The following is a 14,413-nucleotide window of genomic DNA, read 5'->3' on the forward strand; positions in this document are numbered from 1 at the left end:
AATACCTATAACATTTTAAAACTTTTCTATTATTTGACGTATTTAAACAAATTTCATAATATACGTATTTCATATATATTATTATATATTCATAGTTTTCCTTAAAATTTCAATTGTAGTTCTATTAATTAGCGATTTTTAGAGTTTTATTTTAATTAAAAAAATATAAATGACGTTAGAAGTTAGTCACTATAGAATTGACCTTGAGGGAGTGTTACTGTATGAAAGAAGAGACCAAAATATTTACGAGAAGTGGTCCAAATAAATCGTGATTAATAATACGTCGGAGTGTAAATTTATTTTTCATCATTTTAGGCCTAGATAGGAAATATTAGGCCTAGTGAAACAAACAATGAATTATTCCCACTAAATTGTTGATAATATAGACTACTAGTCTGAAGATCCAAAAATAATCGTAATTTACTAGCAGCAATGCGTTTAAGAACTGAATATTCATAAAAAGGTGAGTATATTTAGTAATAAATAATTCCTCCAAATTTGTAATAACAGTGCGTAAAATTTAATGTGTTTTTGCTATTTGTGTTGTCTGACACAGGTTAATGTCAAAAAAATATTTACTCTCATGATACCCAATAATTTTATAATACATTCTTATATTCAAATAATATTATATAGGTTTAAGACCTATCTGCTATGAACATGAAAATTTAGGCACAAACATCGTATTTATACGTCTAATACTGAGTCTAATGAAGTACATCATTCAAAAATACTGAGAAAAGGACTTATTGCTGGGACCTATGGACCATAATATAGTCCTTCACGATATAAATGTAAAAGTTTATTATAGAACAATATCAAAGTTATACTAAACAAACATACAATATCAATCAACATTTGAATTAGGAGCACATTGTGCCCGATGGAATAAAATATTACCACCCTAAATTCAAATTATACAATGTTGACCTTTTATCAATTTTGGGTAATTGTTTTATTTGTTTTACGTTAATATTCCCAAACTTTTGGATGGTGGGTTTGTTTTTGATAGAAGCATTTTATAATTAAAAAATTAATTCTATAGATCTGCATCAAAAAGTAAATCACTCAAGGAAATACTTATACCAAGAATTTTTGAAAAATTCAAAACTACTTACCATTGTAAGCAAATGATATGAGACTTGAAATGATAGATAAGAATAACAATTCTTACTAATTGCCAATGTTCCAACAATTGAATATTAAGTGAAAATGTAATTAAATAATTAATGAGCATTGCCGTAAAATTAAAAAGTCGCAATTATAATGAACAAAAATGTGATAAAAAACACCTGTTGCATTCTTTGATTTTTGTTATACTATTGATAAAATTCATGATTCATTGTTATGAATAGTGATAAAATAATGATGTTGCTGTAAACAATTTATTCATTATTTAGGCATTTCATATTAACTTATAAAAGTGAACAACTCTCTACACCTGAAATCAGTTCATAGTTGTTACAATGATTATTTTAAACAGTAGTGATTCCTTAAGAAAAGTGAGTAGGTTTTCCCAGTTAAAAAAATTGTATTTTTGAGAAATTAACATGAATTGTGAATTGTTCCTGTGAGATCAACACTTTAAAGTTTGAAAAAGTAAGAGATATTGGAAATTTAATTTATATATTTAACCCTTCAGACAGAACATGATTTTTTTGTGTTATGAGGAACATCTGTGTCCCACAGACTGATAAGGGAATTTAGATTCTTTTTTGTGCATTTATTTACCCCATCAAAATGAGGTGCAAGATGAAATAAGAAAACTCTGGAATTATAAAACCCCAGGAGAATATAGTATAGAACTAATAGAGCAGATATGGAAGGGAAACAAAATCCCGGATGAGTGGAGCACAGGCATAATCACACCAATATTTGAGAAAGGCAATAAAGAGTTATATGAAAATTATAGAGCCATAACCCTGCTAAATATTGGCAAATTTAATAAACAAAAAACTGAAAGGACTCGCAGAGAAAGAACTAGGGCTTTAGACCAGGTAGACAAACTATCAACACAATCCACACTCTAGACCAAGTAATAAAAAAGATAGTGGAATATAAAAGAGAAATACGTATAGTTTTGATTGACTTCAAAAATGCTTTCGATTCAGTAAAAAGAGAGAAAATAACAGAAGAACTAGAAAGACAAGGAATTCCAAAAAATTAAGAAAATTAAAAGAAATAATACTAAATAAGAGTGATATTAAAGAGAGATTCCAAGGCACAACATAAGAAAAGACACACACAAATAAAGGCGTCAAACAGGGAGACCCAATATCACCAATGCTAGACAATATAATATTATATAATAAGGTATTATGAGAAATGCAGGATTACAGAATAAGAACATTATAACAGACGCAACACAGATAGTAGTAAACGTAGATGATGTAACTATCATAGCAAATGGACAGAGGGAATCAATAAAGGCGATCAATAAATTAGAAGAAGAAGCAAGCAATTACGGACTGGAAATAAATGCAGAAAATACAAAATATATATGGAAACAACAGTAATCAACAAAAGGGAAGAAGAGGAACTTAAAAGAACCTAGAGAAAGATCATGGGAACTATAACAGGAGCAAACACAATACAGGAGGGAGAGAGGAGAGCAAAGAAAAAGGAAGGAGTAAAGGAAGAGCTAGAGAAGGAAAATATAATGAGATACATAAAAGTACGAAGATTTAACTGGGCTGGGCATATAATGAGAAGAAAACCAACTGAAATGATCAAAAGAATAATGCAATGGTCCCCATTGTGGCCAAGGAGAAGAGGCAGGACGAGAAAGATTTGGAGAAACGAAATAGAGGAGGATATAAGAGCAAAATGCTAGAACCAAAAAAAGGATTTTAAAGCACTATAAGTGGTAGCCATAATTCAAAGGATTAAAAGACTTCTTGATGATGAATTACCCCATCTTACTTTATTTTTTATTTATATATAAATAGATTGTTGAACATAATTGCTGATAATCAGTCGAACACAAAATAATATGATACAAAAAGTGTCAAATAGGTAACATGAGCAATTACTATCAGTCAAATACAATAAAATCTGCTTAGAGTACGAAAGGCAGTGAACATCCAGTATCGGTGGAGAATAGGGTTAGACTGAGGCACATACAATACTCTACCCTTTTACTCGCTTTTTAGCGAGATCTATTACCACATCTGTGAACTATATCCATCTAATTAGGGTGATTTTTCAACTAGCTAATTTGTGGAGGTTGTACAAATTTGAAGAAATGTTCACCCATCTCAATTGAATATTTTTGTGTTAGGTCTCCTTTATTTCATGATTAAAGCTATCATTTAGATAATATGTTGTTTATAGTAATATGTAATATCAAATATTTATATTTTGTAAACAATGTTCAATATAATTGACTACAATGAGTGATCTCAAAGTGCAACAATAATTTATTTACTTGAATAAACTTTTATTAAACACAATATCAATTTTTAGCAACATCTATATTTATCAAATTTGTTCATCTCCTCTGTATATTGATATTATATGTTTCCCTGTACTGTTTTTAACGCGTTGATTTCTTGCATTTTATAAGGTGTGTTCTCAAGTGTTTTTTTTGTTGGGTATTGGAAAAAATAATTTATCAACATTAAAAACAATATTAGTACTTTTTTGTGTTTGTTAGACTTTTTAAATATATTTAAATGTTTGTTACTTGGATTATTCGTAATTATTTTTAGGTCTGGAGGATATGCAGTACAATAATGAGCAGTGGGAGTAGCCAGATATGGCGCCGTCGCAGTGGAACAGCATGGATCCGTGCCGGCCTAGTAATATTTATCTTGGTGTTCATATGGCTCCAGTTGAACTTCTTGAGCTTGGCTGGCTCCTCCCAACAATACTCAGAAGTAAACGACAGTAACGCGGCTATTCTGAGTAATGTTCCAGCTGTACTGCACAAATTCCTATCACCGAGACCAAAAAATTTCACCATTACTTTTTCTAACGGCAGCTACACTAACATTTTTTATACTAATGCTCCTAATATATCAGAGATGAAACGAAATATAGCACAATACAACAGGCAGCAAATCGTTCACAACGAAAATATTTTTGAACCACTTCAAAATGACTCTATAGTCATAGTAGTTCAGATCCATGACAGAATTACTTACTTACGCCATCTTATTGTCAGCTTAGCACAAGCACCCGGTATATCTCAGGCACTTCTTGTATTTTCTCATGATTATTATGACGAGGAAATGAATAGTCTAGTCCAAAGCATTGATTTTTGCAAAGTGATACAAATATTTTATCCATATTCCATACAAACCCACCCTAATGAATTCCCAGGAGAAGACCCAGATGACTGCCCAAGGGACATCAAAAAAGACCAGTGAGTTGTTATTATTTCATAAACAATCTTCAACAAAATTTAAAAACTTTTTTCTTCTTCAATATATTCTCAACTAGTTATGCAACATTAATTTTAATAAAATTTTTAGAGCTTTGCAGAAAAAATGCAACAACGCTCTCTATCCAGATGTTTATGGCCACTATCGAGAAGCCAAATTTACACAGACCAAACATCATTGGTGGTGGAAAGCTAATATTGTGTTTAATCAACTCGAAGTTACCAGAAACCATACAGGTTTAGTAGTTTTGTTAGAAGAAGACCATTATGTTGCTGAAGATTTCATACATATGCTTAGATTGATGGAAAGAACATATAAAGAATCTTGTAAGCACTGTAACATTTTGTCTTTGGGAACATACTTGAAGACCTACAACTATTATGCAGATTCAAAAAAGGTAAAAATTTAATTCAACCTCAACCCCTTTATAAAATCACTTCTGTGTGTTTTAGGTTGAAATATCTCCTTGGATAAGTAGTAAACATAACATGGGTATGGCTTTCAACAGGTCTACTTGGATGAATATTGTCGAATGTGCTTCTTCTTTTTGTAAATATGATGATTACAATTGGGATTGGTCATTACAACATGTTTCCCAGAACTGTTTGAAGCATAAACTTCATGCTATGGTAGCCCGTGCTCCGAGGGTATTCCATATCGGAGAATGGTACATATTCACTTTTTTATTTAATTATATTTCAACCACTGATAAATAACATTGATTTTTCAATTACTCAACCACAATCTCTTCCATCATAAGTATAGAAGTAATTTTTCTCTATTTGGTTTTGTCCTTTGCTTCCTGTTTAGCAGGTGTCCAGTTGTCTTTTTTCTAGGTTGTTTGCTATTTATAAATTCCATTTCCTTTTGGATCTGCTTCTTCTTTTTGTTCATTTTAGTTTCCCATATAACCTTAATGGTTAAACCTAACCTAACCATCTCAATTATGTTGTTTCTTATTTTGTCTAATCTTTTTACTACTCAATTTTTCTCAATATCTTCATTTCACACGTTTTTTGCTTTCTATCTGTCAGCACACGGGATTCGAAACCATAAATCACCATTGGTTGTAGTCCATATCCTGAGAATTCAAATTAAATCAGGTTTTGAAGGTTAACAGGTTTTAATGTATTCAAAATTAAAAAAATTTGCATTAATAATGGGTTAAACAGCCTAAAAAACTTTGAAACCCATAGAGAAATAATTGCACTAACGTTGTTATAAAATCAATTAGCACTATGAAGACCAAAGTGGTGTAGTTCATTTGTACCAAATATAGGGAACATTTAAAAACATACTTCATCAAGTGAACACTTATTCTACCCTAGTTATATCTAAGGCAAGAACCTCAACTAAAAAACTTTTCTGACTTCACAAAAAATGTTTTCAAAACAAAAATCATCAAAATTAGATGGTATGTCAGATCTGTGAAGTCTCCAATAGGTGCTTTGTGTATAGGAGGTTAATAAAAATATTTCGTACAAATCAAATTTGATTTAAGGAATGCTTAAAGTTAAGGCTGATTTACTATTATTTCCTTTGCTAAATTTTTCTGAGGACCAGTCGATTTCCCTCCTTGGTGAGGGTATTCAATACCCCCAATTGAATTGAAAGGTTGCTACATCACCATCCATACATTTAAACACTGCGACCAGTACTCATAATTAAATTAGCTGTATTGAGCCTTATTTGAGTTTGAGCGATTTTTGGTGTGTGTGTGTGTGTGTTTAATTAAAGTGCAGTTTCTGGGACTATTGATGATATTCATGCTGAACATACTATTTTCTACATAAATACTCACAATTACACTGATTTGGGAGATAGAGCTCGTTACTGTAATTTTATTGGAACAGATAGGAACATTTTTGTATTATGGATTATTTTAAAAATGGTCCTAATGTAGGAAAAATTTTATTCTGTTGGGCACACAATTTGATTGTTTAGTATGAATATCACCAATAGTTCCATAAAGTTATTTTTCAGATTCAGGTCTAAAATTTCAACAAACCTCATCCAGTGTTGTTGCAGTGGTAGTAGTAAATAGTGGGTTCACTATGTAACATCAAGTATTTTACTAAGTTGGTTACTACCACCACAACAACACTTACACTGTTTTGGTTCTTTGAGCCGGATATGAACTTCGTGAAGACTCTAAGGACCAGACAGTGTAATTGTTGGTGTAATGGTAGTTCAGGATGAAGTTCATCAACTGTTACAAAAATTCCAACTTAGTGAGTTCAAAGAACTATTGAAAAATTTTAAAAAATCTTTGAGGTTTCATATTTGTATTTTCTTTCTTGAACTAAAACTTCAATAATCAAAATCTAATTTTTCTTCCAGTGGTGTTCATCATAAGAAAAATAATTGTAAGTCTACCACAATGATATCGAAGGTACAACAGATCCTTAAATCTGTAAAGAGACATCTATACCCCGATTACTTGATATTAACATATTCTACTGTATTAAAAAAGACTAAACTTCGTAAGGGTAATGGTGGTTGGGGTGATAGGCGAGATCATAAGCTGTGTATCGGCATGACTATTGGTGGATAGCTGTTTTTTTATATTTTTGTTATGTATTAATTAAATTATACAGTGTTATCAAATTGTTAATTTTATTTTGTATTTATATTTATTCGTATCGAATTTTTGGATATACTTTTTGTTGCCAGTGAATTCTGCATATATTAAGATGTTTGTACTTGTGTAATATATACAATAAAACAAGAAACAATCGTTTTAATTATCAACGTATGCATTAAAATAACAAATTTGATAAAAAAAAAACGGGTTAACATAAATTTAATGTCTCGTTATCTGGAAACAAAACTGTTTCGGCAAGAACAAAATAAAAAAGACCACCTACGCCCTCTGGGCATGCGAAGAGCCTTCGGTTGTACATAGAGTCTTTCCCCTAAGATCATCCACTGGATTTATTCTTCGATGGTTAAACCCCTTCTCAAGCACGGGGCCCCATAGTGTGGGGGCCCTGTACGAAGAAAACAAAAACAAGTGGATTAAGCAATACAATTTGAAACCATGCAGACTGAACATTCTCAAATAACTTGACAATCCATTATAATAAATGATATAATTTATTTTCGTGAGACATAAAGGTGATTTTATCTAGAAGAAAGTTTCTAAGACAAAGATAGTTATTAGTTGGTTTCAAATTATTTTGATAAATGGCGGTAGCTTCACTGTTTGCATTAATGCTTGAGTCAACACCACTTAAGCCACAGAACATACCATTCGATGCCAGTGCCCTCGATGGTAGGTGGCAGAACTAATATATTTTTACGGTTCATTTAAATTTATAATAAAGAATATCTACTCTATTATATGTTATTCATTTCCATCCAAGTTTCCTGAATTCACGATAAAAAAACACCTTAGAACTGGGAGACGTTTATTTACAAAATAATATTCGCATATATTTTCAACTAAACTAAAAAAATTAGTATACATGATTACAATACCACTTTTAAAATGGAAACTGACAAAATTCAGATTAAAAAATGTAATATGTGAATAAACACTAACCAGAAATAAATATTCAATGGAAAATTACTACAAAGAATACTTAGCTGTTAATTTTTCAGTTATTTCCAATAAGATCCTTTGTCATCTAGGGCTATGCTCCCTACCTGGCTTTAAAACAAATTCTCATGAATATAAAATTACAATCTGACTGTATGCTGAGAAATATATATTCTCCATTCAAACTAATTTCAACAAGAAATCACATTTCTAATAATATCATCTACCTGTGTACCGAGATCTGCAGGAAATGTGGTGGGAATATGACGAATGACATTGACAGTAATAACTCTAGCGTCACGATTGGTAGGTGGCAGAACTAAATTTGTGTTGCCGAGATTTATATAAAAGTTGACCTTCTTTTTGGTATGTTTTGTGACTTAAGCCTCTTATGTTTGAACAAACATCAGTAATATTTCGATATAGTAGGGTAAATTTTTTTCTCAAAAATTAAAATATTAATCATAACACATCATGTTAGCTTGTTGGGGAAGGTCAGTTTGTTTTTGGGGTACACTGTGAGAGAGCAATAGGTACATGAAGGAGGAGGCCACGTCATTTGAGAGTGCCCAGCTCTCACATGAGCGCGGTTCAAACCCTTGGACAAATCCACAGTTTGCATGATGACATCAAAAAGTTCAAACCAAAGGACATCGGCTTTTGGTAATGTTAAGTAGGGCGCGATAAGCCTCTCAGACGGCCCTTTGTCGCCCACAAAGAAACTATGTAATAGTTCAGATTTGTTTACTTCGTGTAATTATGTTATTTTAGTAATAAATAGAAGGTTCAATGTTTCTTTAAAATAATTTTATTTGAATAGACATAAAAAACAATTGATTTAATCCACTTCCCCAAATTAATGTAAGAACAAAAATATTTACCCTAAACACCTCTTATAAAATGAAAGGAATTATTGCTTTTCTTTGTTTGGGGTAGTCTGAAAATTCTTTCTTATAATTTCTATGCTTTCCTAAAGCCCATACTGCCATCTGATAAAATCCGGCAAAAGTAAATATGGCAGCTGAAAAATTTAAACAATATTGTAAAGATTCCCGTAGTAGTATTAACGTGTGTTACTTACCAGGCAGGCAAGAAGTCAGAATTGTAAAACCAATCCAGGAACCAACTTCGTATGTGTAGTTTGGACATGACACGTAATTAAATAACAAGTTAAGAGGACAACTGTCGGGTTTAGGAATTTTTCTTACAGTACTACCAGCAGGTCTGAGATTCCTGAGTAGTACATGAGTAGCTAAATTTCCACCTTCACATAACTAAAATTTGAACATTTATTAACTAATTAGAAAAAAATGATTTAGGTGATATGATGGTACACTTCTGTTCATTGGAATGGTATACAAGTCTCTGGACAAATTTTTGCAATTTTTTAGCTGTTTGAATTTACTTGATATTTGATGCCATGTTCACCAAAATTATCAGGTAAGTAATTACAAAAATTTTTCCTTATATCACAATAATGACAGCTTCCTCAATTTCAGTTAACTGACAATGACATTAGGTAGGAACCCTGATTTACACTGGCAAATTATAAGTGTATGACTTTTCAGTGTACTTTGGATCATATTCATAACAGAAGATGAACAAAATTTATAAAAACACTCCATGTGTTAATTCTCGTTAAGCAATAAACATGGTGTTGCGGATTGAGAACTCAAAATAAAACTGTCCAAGAGTTTTTTAAAATGCCAATGTTCCTATCTTTTATTTGATCTTTATCAAGGGTAAAAAAACGTTTGAGTTGTAATGTACCATATATAGAGCTTCGTAAATTGAACCATTTTGATATTTAATCTCATACAAAAGGCATTGGAAAGTTAAATGAACAATTTCAAATTTGATTCATATTTATAAAATCAGTAAGTTCTCATTAAAATATGTGACATTACTTTGATAATAAAGTTCCTTTATAATTATCAAAATAATTGATTAGATGGTGGTGATAATAAATTTAATTTCATATTGAGTCTATTAATAGAAAACATGTTTGAAATATCTTACAAGGTCTAGTTTTTTGCTTTATTTATTATTTTTTTCATGTAAAGAGATAAATCTTTACAGTGTATATATTTCAGTTTATATTATTTGAATCAAAACATTAAATTAAGGATAATATGATTATAATAACTTGATTATACTTACAGCAAACAAACCTAGTCCAATTGCCTGTAAAATAATTGGTGGTGGTGTAAATAAAGGGTGGTTTACATGGTAAGCAACATAGATACAGAAACCCCAATAATAACCACAGTTTTTGAAAAGATTTCTGATAGGCATTGTTCCATGTGAAAATCGATGAACAAACAATGTTTCTAGAACTCTCTTTAAATAATGAATTGACCAACATGCTAAAGCAATCCTAAAAAGTATTTCAATGTAATACCACAATTTCAACTCGTACTTGATAAGTACATTAAGAAGAGAATAAATCAAATGCAAATTGTTTCCCAAAAGCAACCTTTCTATAGGTAATTAATTGTTTTCAACTAATTTTTATTAGAATTAGTGAACATTACATTAAACAATTATAAAGAACTACAGAAATCTGTTAATTTATACTCTCTCTTTCCAATTAAAAAGTAAAAGATGCCAAATGAATAAATTTATGTAAAGAAAAAATTGAATAATTATTTCCACTATCTAAAAGAACAGTTAAATAACCTCAATGTTACATACTTTGCTGTAGTAGTAAATGTTGGATTGTAAGCAAGCTCTCCATAAAGAATCCAAGGTCTACAAGCAACTACGGCATAAAGAACAAGAGGTCCTGCATATTCCAGCAAAAATACTGTGTTCCACCCAATTTGAGGTCCTAAATCTTTAACAAATATTTTTCTTGTAGTCTCAATATCTGGAATTGAATCCTCATTCTTTATATCTTTTCCTTTTATATCTGATCTTACGGACTGTCGGTCTACAGAAAGTTTTGAGATTTTTGCAATTTCTTCTTTAATCTCATTTACTTTTGTGCTCCTCGTTATAGAAATATCTCCAAGTTTTTTATTTTTTACAGTATATACTTCTACCTGAAAGTTTGAATATGATTCCAGCTATTTGGTAAAAATTAAATGATTACGATAAATAAGTAATTAGAATATGAATTTTTCCTACAATTGTGAGAGAAAAATTAATATATATAATACAAATATTTTAAATTAAATACACGCAAGTAATTTTATAAAAAGAATACTCGGCTAATATACATATTTATAGAGGTTAGCTACGATGACCCAACAAAATTCGAATATGTTAATCAAAGTTTTCGTTTATACCTATATTTATCAAACAGACATTACTAATTTTCATTTTATAAAAAATATTGTTTTTAAAATATCTTACCTGTACCATTTTTTCGATATAAAGTTCCTGTCTTAATTACACTAAGAAACTATACCATAGATTAAAAATTCAACTGTACGTATCAATTCGACTCAAATAATTAAAATTAAACTCGCATTGTAATGGATTTCATAAATATTTAAAAGAGAAAATGTAGTCAGACCTATGGTCAAGGCTAATGTATTTTACAAAGGGTGGTCGTACTGTCAACATACATTTTGGCGTTTGACACTAGGCAACATATTAACGTGTCTTGGTATATTTCGAGAACGTATTTTGAAATACAGAAATTGATCAATTTGAAAATACTTTTATCGATTTACAATTAGTTAACATTAGGTTTTTTTATATTTTTAAAAAATCGATTTTTTCTTTCATTAATTAATTTTTGTATAATATAACGTAAATAGTATTATTAGGAAAATACAGTCCAGTGACGAATAACTAGCTTGGCATATAACTAATAATGGACGTGACTGTTTAAAATAAATTAAAGATTATTTTTGCGGTTGAGGTGTTGGGTACGGGAAAGAACTCAAATGTGCCGGAAATTTGAACATTTATTTTGCATTTAAATTTCAAAGCCTTTAAGACATCAAAAAGTGTAAAATATTTTTAGGATGTTTAGTACTGGCCTAACCCAAAACTAAATAAAAATGTTTTATAGTTAAGCATGTTTATGCAAAACACTTATTATGTTTATGAAATTATTGAAACAAAATACAAAACATGGTATTTACAAAACTTCAAAACATCCCGTTACAAATTTTTTTTCCTAAAATAAAACAAATTCACTTTTATTAAATAGTCTGTTGCTATCAACATGTATACCAGTGACAGTTCAATCTACATTTCCACTTAAATGTCCTGATTGATAAATCTATATGAAGATTGATTTCCTTATTAATATTCTAGAAGTGAATCTAAATCTTTACAGAATGTGTAATAAGAAATTACCAAGTAACAGTTTTTATTAATATTTTATAAAACTTAAATAATTCAAATTTTTGTATTATCAACTTTTTTTAAACCGTCAGGACAACCCCCAAAGCCGTTCAAAACGGGACGTATGGCAAATCTAGTTTTTATGGTAGTGTCTCCTAATTTGTAGTCTGGTTCTTGCTTATTTTATAAGCCAAAAAATGATTCATTGATCCCGAAACAGTACATATACCGGGAGGAGCAAACAAAACGAAGGTCGTCCGCGATTTTTGGATTCCTGCCTTTTCAAGTACTGAAAGAGTATAGAAAGTACTTACAATTCGTGGAAAACTCCTGAAGTTACTATTGACATTTTTCTGGATATTTTCCTAGAAAAGAAAGTGTCTCCTGTCGTGTTTATAGAAGGATAGTTTATTATCAAAATCAGAATATTCATATTTGTTTCAGCCCTTAGAACCCTTTTAACTCTCCTGGCAAAAAAATGTTCATATCCATAAACTATAAACACGCAGTAATCAGGAAACCGCGGCAGGGCACACTTTTTCTTTTCTAGGAAAATGCCGACAAGAACACTAGGAGTTTTCCACGAATTGTAAGTACTTTCTATACCCTTTCAGTACTTCAAAAGGCAGGAATCAAAAAATCGTGGACGAACTTCGGTCCAATCTCTCCCGATCTTTGGCAGCTTTGGAATCGGAATTTACTCTGTATTGAATGTCAATAATTTACTGATCCTTACAAAAAAAGTGGTCATATTTAATTTATTGGGGCCACTGATTAAAATTTTCTTAAGAGGTTAATTCACAAACTTCTGAAGAAAACACAGTTCTAAGTAATTTAAACAAAAAACTGATTCATTTCCTATTATGTTAAATTTTTATGAATTTTTTTAGGATGAACTGCTCATTTTTGCAATAAAAATTCAGTAGCTAAGTAGATAATTTTCAATTTTGAAAAATATCATTTTTAAGTGGATTTTAAATTGTTATTCCAATAAATGAAAAGTGAACTGCAGATTTTCAAGTTTATTTCAGTATTTTTCACAGTATCAGCTTCAACTTGTTTAGTTTAGTTTACAAAAAGAATTCATAAAACCTTCAATTAAAAGAAATACAGGACATACTAACTAAACCTTAAAAATATATTGAATTCATATAACAGCAACTATCATATTTTCAAAAAGGACATGAACAATTATTCCTTCTTGTCCAACTCAGTAACTCTGTTCTTATGACGGGAAATAGCTTCCTGATGTCTTTTAATCTGCTCTTCATGGAAACTTATTTCATCCTTCAGGTCAGCTTTAAGCTTTTGTAACTGTTCCTTTTGCTAAAATTCAATTCAATAGAGAAGTAGATCAAAAAATGAAAGTGTTTTTGATTTATTACCTGTTTATAGAAGTACTCTTCCTCGCGAGCAGCTTCTTGTTTGCCAAAGGCACCGCCGGCTTCTCTAATAGTTCCTCCACCGCCACCTCCTTTACCGGCACCACTTCCTAGATCACCTAATTGTGACATGAGACGGAGATGCCTTAAGATTAAAAAAAAATTACGTAATTTTACAAGATATAACTTAGGTTATTTTTTTTCTCGTAAAATGAAAACCATACTAACGATTATACTCACCGGATAGCTGTTGGCCTAAGGATCTTTGTACTAAACATATTTAAATTACGGGTAACTTTTATTAATCCGGTGATCAAACTTATTGGTTGCACAAATAATATTCTATTACAAATTTTTGACATATACCTGTCAAAAAATTGCAAGGTGCACTAGTACCAACAAACATCTACATCGAAAGTCTAGTTTCTCCAATACAAATCTAGTATCTAGATCGTTTTGGAGAGGAAAATGTAGCATAAGGTGACTCTTTTCATAAATTTATATTCTTAGTTTGAACAAACAAAATTTATTAATAAATAAAAATGGTCATTTTTGTAGAAAAGACAAGAGTTTTATTCAACAAAAATTCATAGCTCAACATGGAATAATTATAATTTTATCCTTCAACTTGATTAAAGTTCACAAAAATGATTCTATTTGTCAAAATAACTAGGTCGGGCTCAATAATAAAGGATATCAAACGGAATTAAACGTTTATCAGTTATTTTTCTACCATATAAATTAATGATAAAATAAATATATACACTACTGAATGTCTAAAAACGAATTCCATATTCATATAA

General features: G+C 30.4%; 3 protein-coding genes across 6 annotated transcripts; 1 reads left to right on the forward strand and 2 right to left on the reverse strand.

Moving 5' to 3' along the window:
• Positions 1-184: 184 nt before the first annotated feature.
• On the forward strand, positions 185-7,117 carry LOC130450740 (alpha-1,6-mannosyl-glycoprotein 2-beta-N-acetylglucosaminyltransferase). The gene is made up of 5 exons (XM_056789341.1): positions 185-463; positions 3,711-4,366; positions 4,476-4,782; positions 4,838-5,052; positions 6,726-7,117. The coding sequence occupies exons 2-5, from the start codon at positions 3,735-3,737 to the stop codon at positions 6,937-6,939; spliced, it is 1,368 nt and encodes a 455-aa protein (XP_056645319.1). The 5' UTR covers positions 185-463; positions 3,711-3,734; the 3' UTR covers positions 6,940-7,117.
• On the reverse strand, positions 4,476-11,511 carry LOC130450741 (probable very-long-chain enoyl-CoA reductase art-1). 4 transcript variants are annotated; one of them, XM_056789345.1, is made up of 6 exons: positions 11,284-11,496; positions 10,621-10,970; positions 10,087-10,303; positions 9,008-9,200; positions 8,808-8,947; positions 4,476-5,466 (listed from the first exon to the last, which is right to left on the reverse strand). In XM_056789345.1, the coding sequence occupies exons 1-5, from the start codon at positions 11,290-11,292 to the stop codon at positions 8,820-8,822; spliced, it is 897 nt and encodes a 298-aa protein (XP_056645323.1). In that variant the 5' UTR covers positions 11,293-11,496; the 3' UTR covers positions 4,476-5,466; positions 8,808-8,819. The 4 variants fall into 4 exon arrangements, with proteins under 4 accessions (XP_056645323.1, XP_056645321.1, XP_056645322.1 ...); XM_056789343.1 differs by lacking the exon at positions 4,476-5,466 and adding an exon at positions 7,782-8,037 and having other exon boundaries at positions 11,284-11,511; XM_056789344.1 differs by lacking the exon at positions 4,476-5,466 and adding an exon at positions 7,782-8,033.
• A 316-nt stretch (positions 11,512-11,827) lies between these two features.
• Positions 11,828-14,010, reverse strand: LOC130450986 (ATPase inhibitor mai-2, mitochondrial-like). The gene is made up of 3 exons (XM_056789759.1): positions 13,851-14,010; positions 13,614-13,755; positions 11,828-13,554 (listed from the first exon to the last, which is right to left on the reverse strand). The coding sequence occupies exons 1-3, from the start codon at positions 13,970-13,972 to the stop codon at positions 13,420-13,422; spliced, it is 399 nt and encodes a 132-aa protein (XP_056645737.1). The 5' UTR covers positions 13,973-14,010; the 3' UTR covers positions 11,828-13,419.
• Between the last annotated feature and the right edge of the window lie 403 nt (positions 14,011-14,413).

This window comes from Diorhabda sublineata, chromosome X (genome assembly GCF_026230105.1).
Source record: "Diorhabda sublineata isolate icDioSubl1.1 chromosome X, icDioSubl1.1, whole genome shotgun sequence".
NCBI classification, from domain to species: Eukaryota; Metazoa; Arthropoda; class Insecta; order Coleoptera; family Chrysomelidae; genus Diorhabda; species Diorhabda sublineata.

Bases quoted from the DNA above. Each gene is read 5' to 3' on its own strand.
- LOC130450740 (XM_056789341.1), top strand. From the start codon at position 3,735: ATGAGCAGTGGGAGTAGCCAGATATGGCGCCGTCGCAGTGGAACAGCA. The intron at 4,367-4,475 runs GTGAGTTGTTAT...TAAAATTTTTAG, and splicing joins AGGGACATCAAAAAAGACCA to AGCTTTGCAGAAAAAATGCA. The intron at 5,053-6,725 runs GTACATATTCAC...TTTTTCTTCCAG, and splicing joins GTATTCCATATCGGAGAATG to TGGTGTTCATCATAAGAAAA.
- LOC130450741 (XM_056789345.1), bottom strand. The intron at 10,304-10,620 runs GTATGTAACATT...AATACTTTTTAG, and splicing joins ACATTTACTACTACAGCAAA to GATTGCTTTAGCATGTTGGT. The intron at 8,948-9,007 runs GTAAGTAACACA...TAAATTTTTCAG, and splicing joins TCTGACTTCTTGCCTGCCTG to CTGCCATATTTACTTTTGCC.
- LOC130450986 (XM_056789759.1), bottom strand. From the start codon at position 13,972: ATGTCAAAAATTTGTAATAGAATATTATTTGTGCAACCAATAAGTTTG. The intron at 13,756-13,850 runs GTGAGTATAATC...TTTAATCTTAAG, and splicing joins CTTAGGCCAACAGCTATCCG to GCATCTCCGTCTCATGTCAC. The intron at 13,555-13,613 runs GTAATAAATCAA...ATTGAATTTTAG, and splicing joins AAGAGTACTTCTATAAACAG to CAAAAGGAACAGTTACAAAA.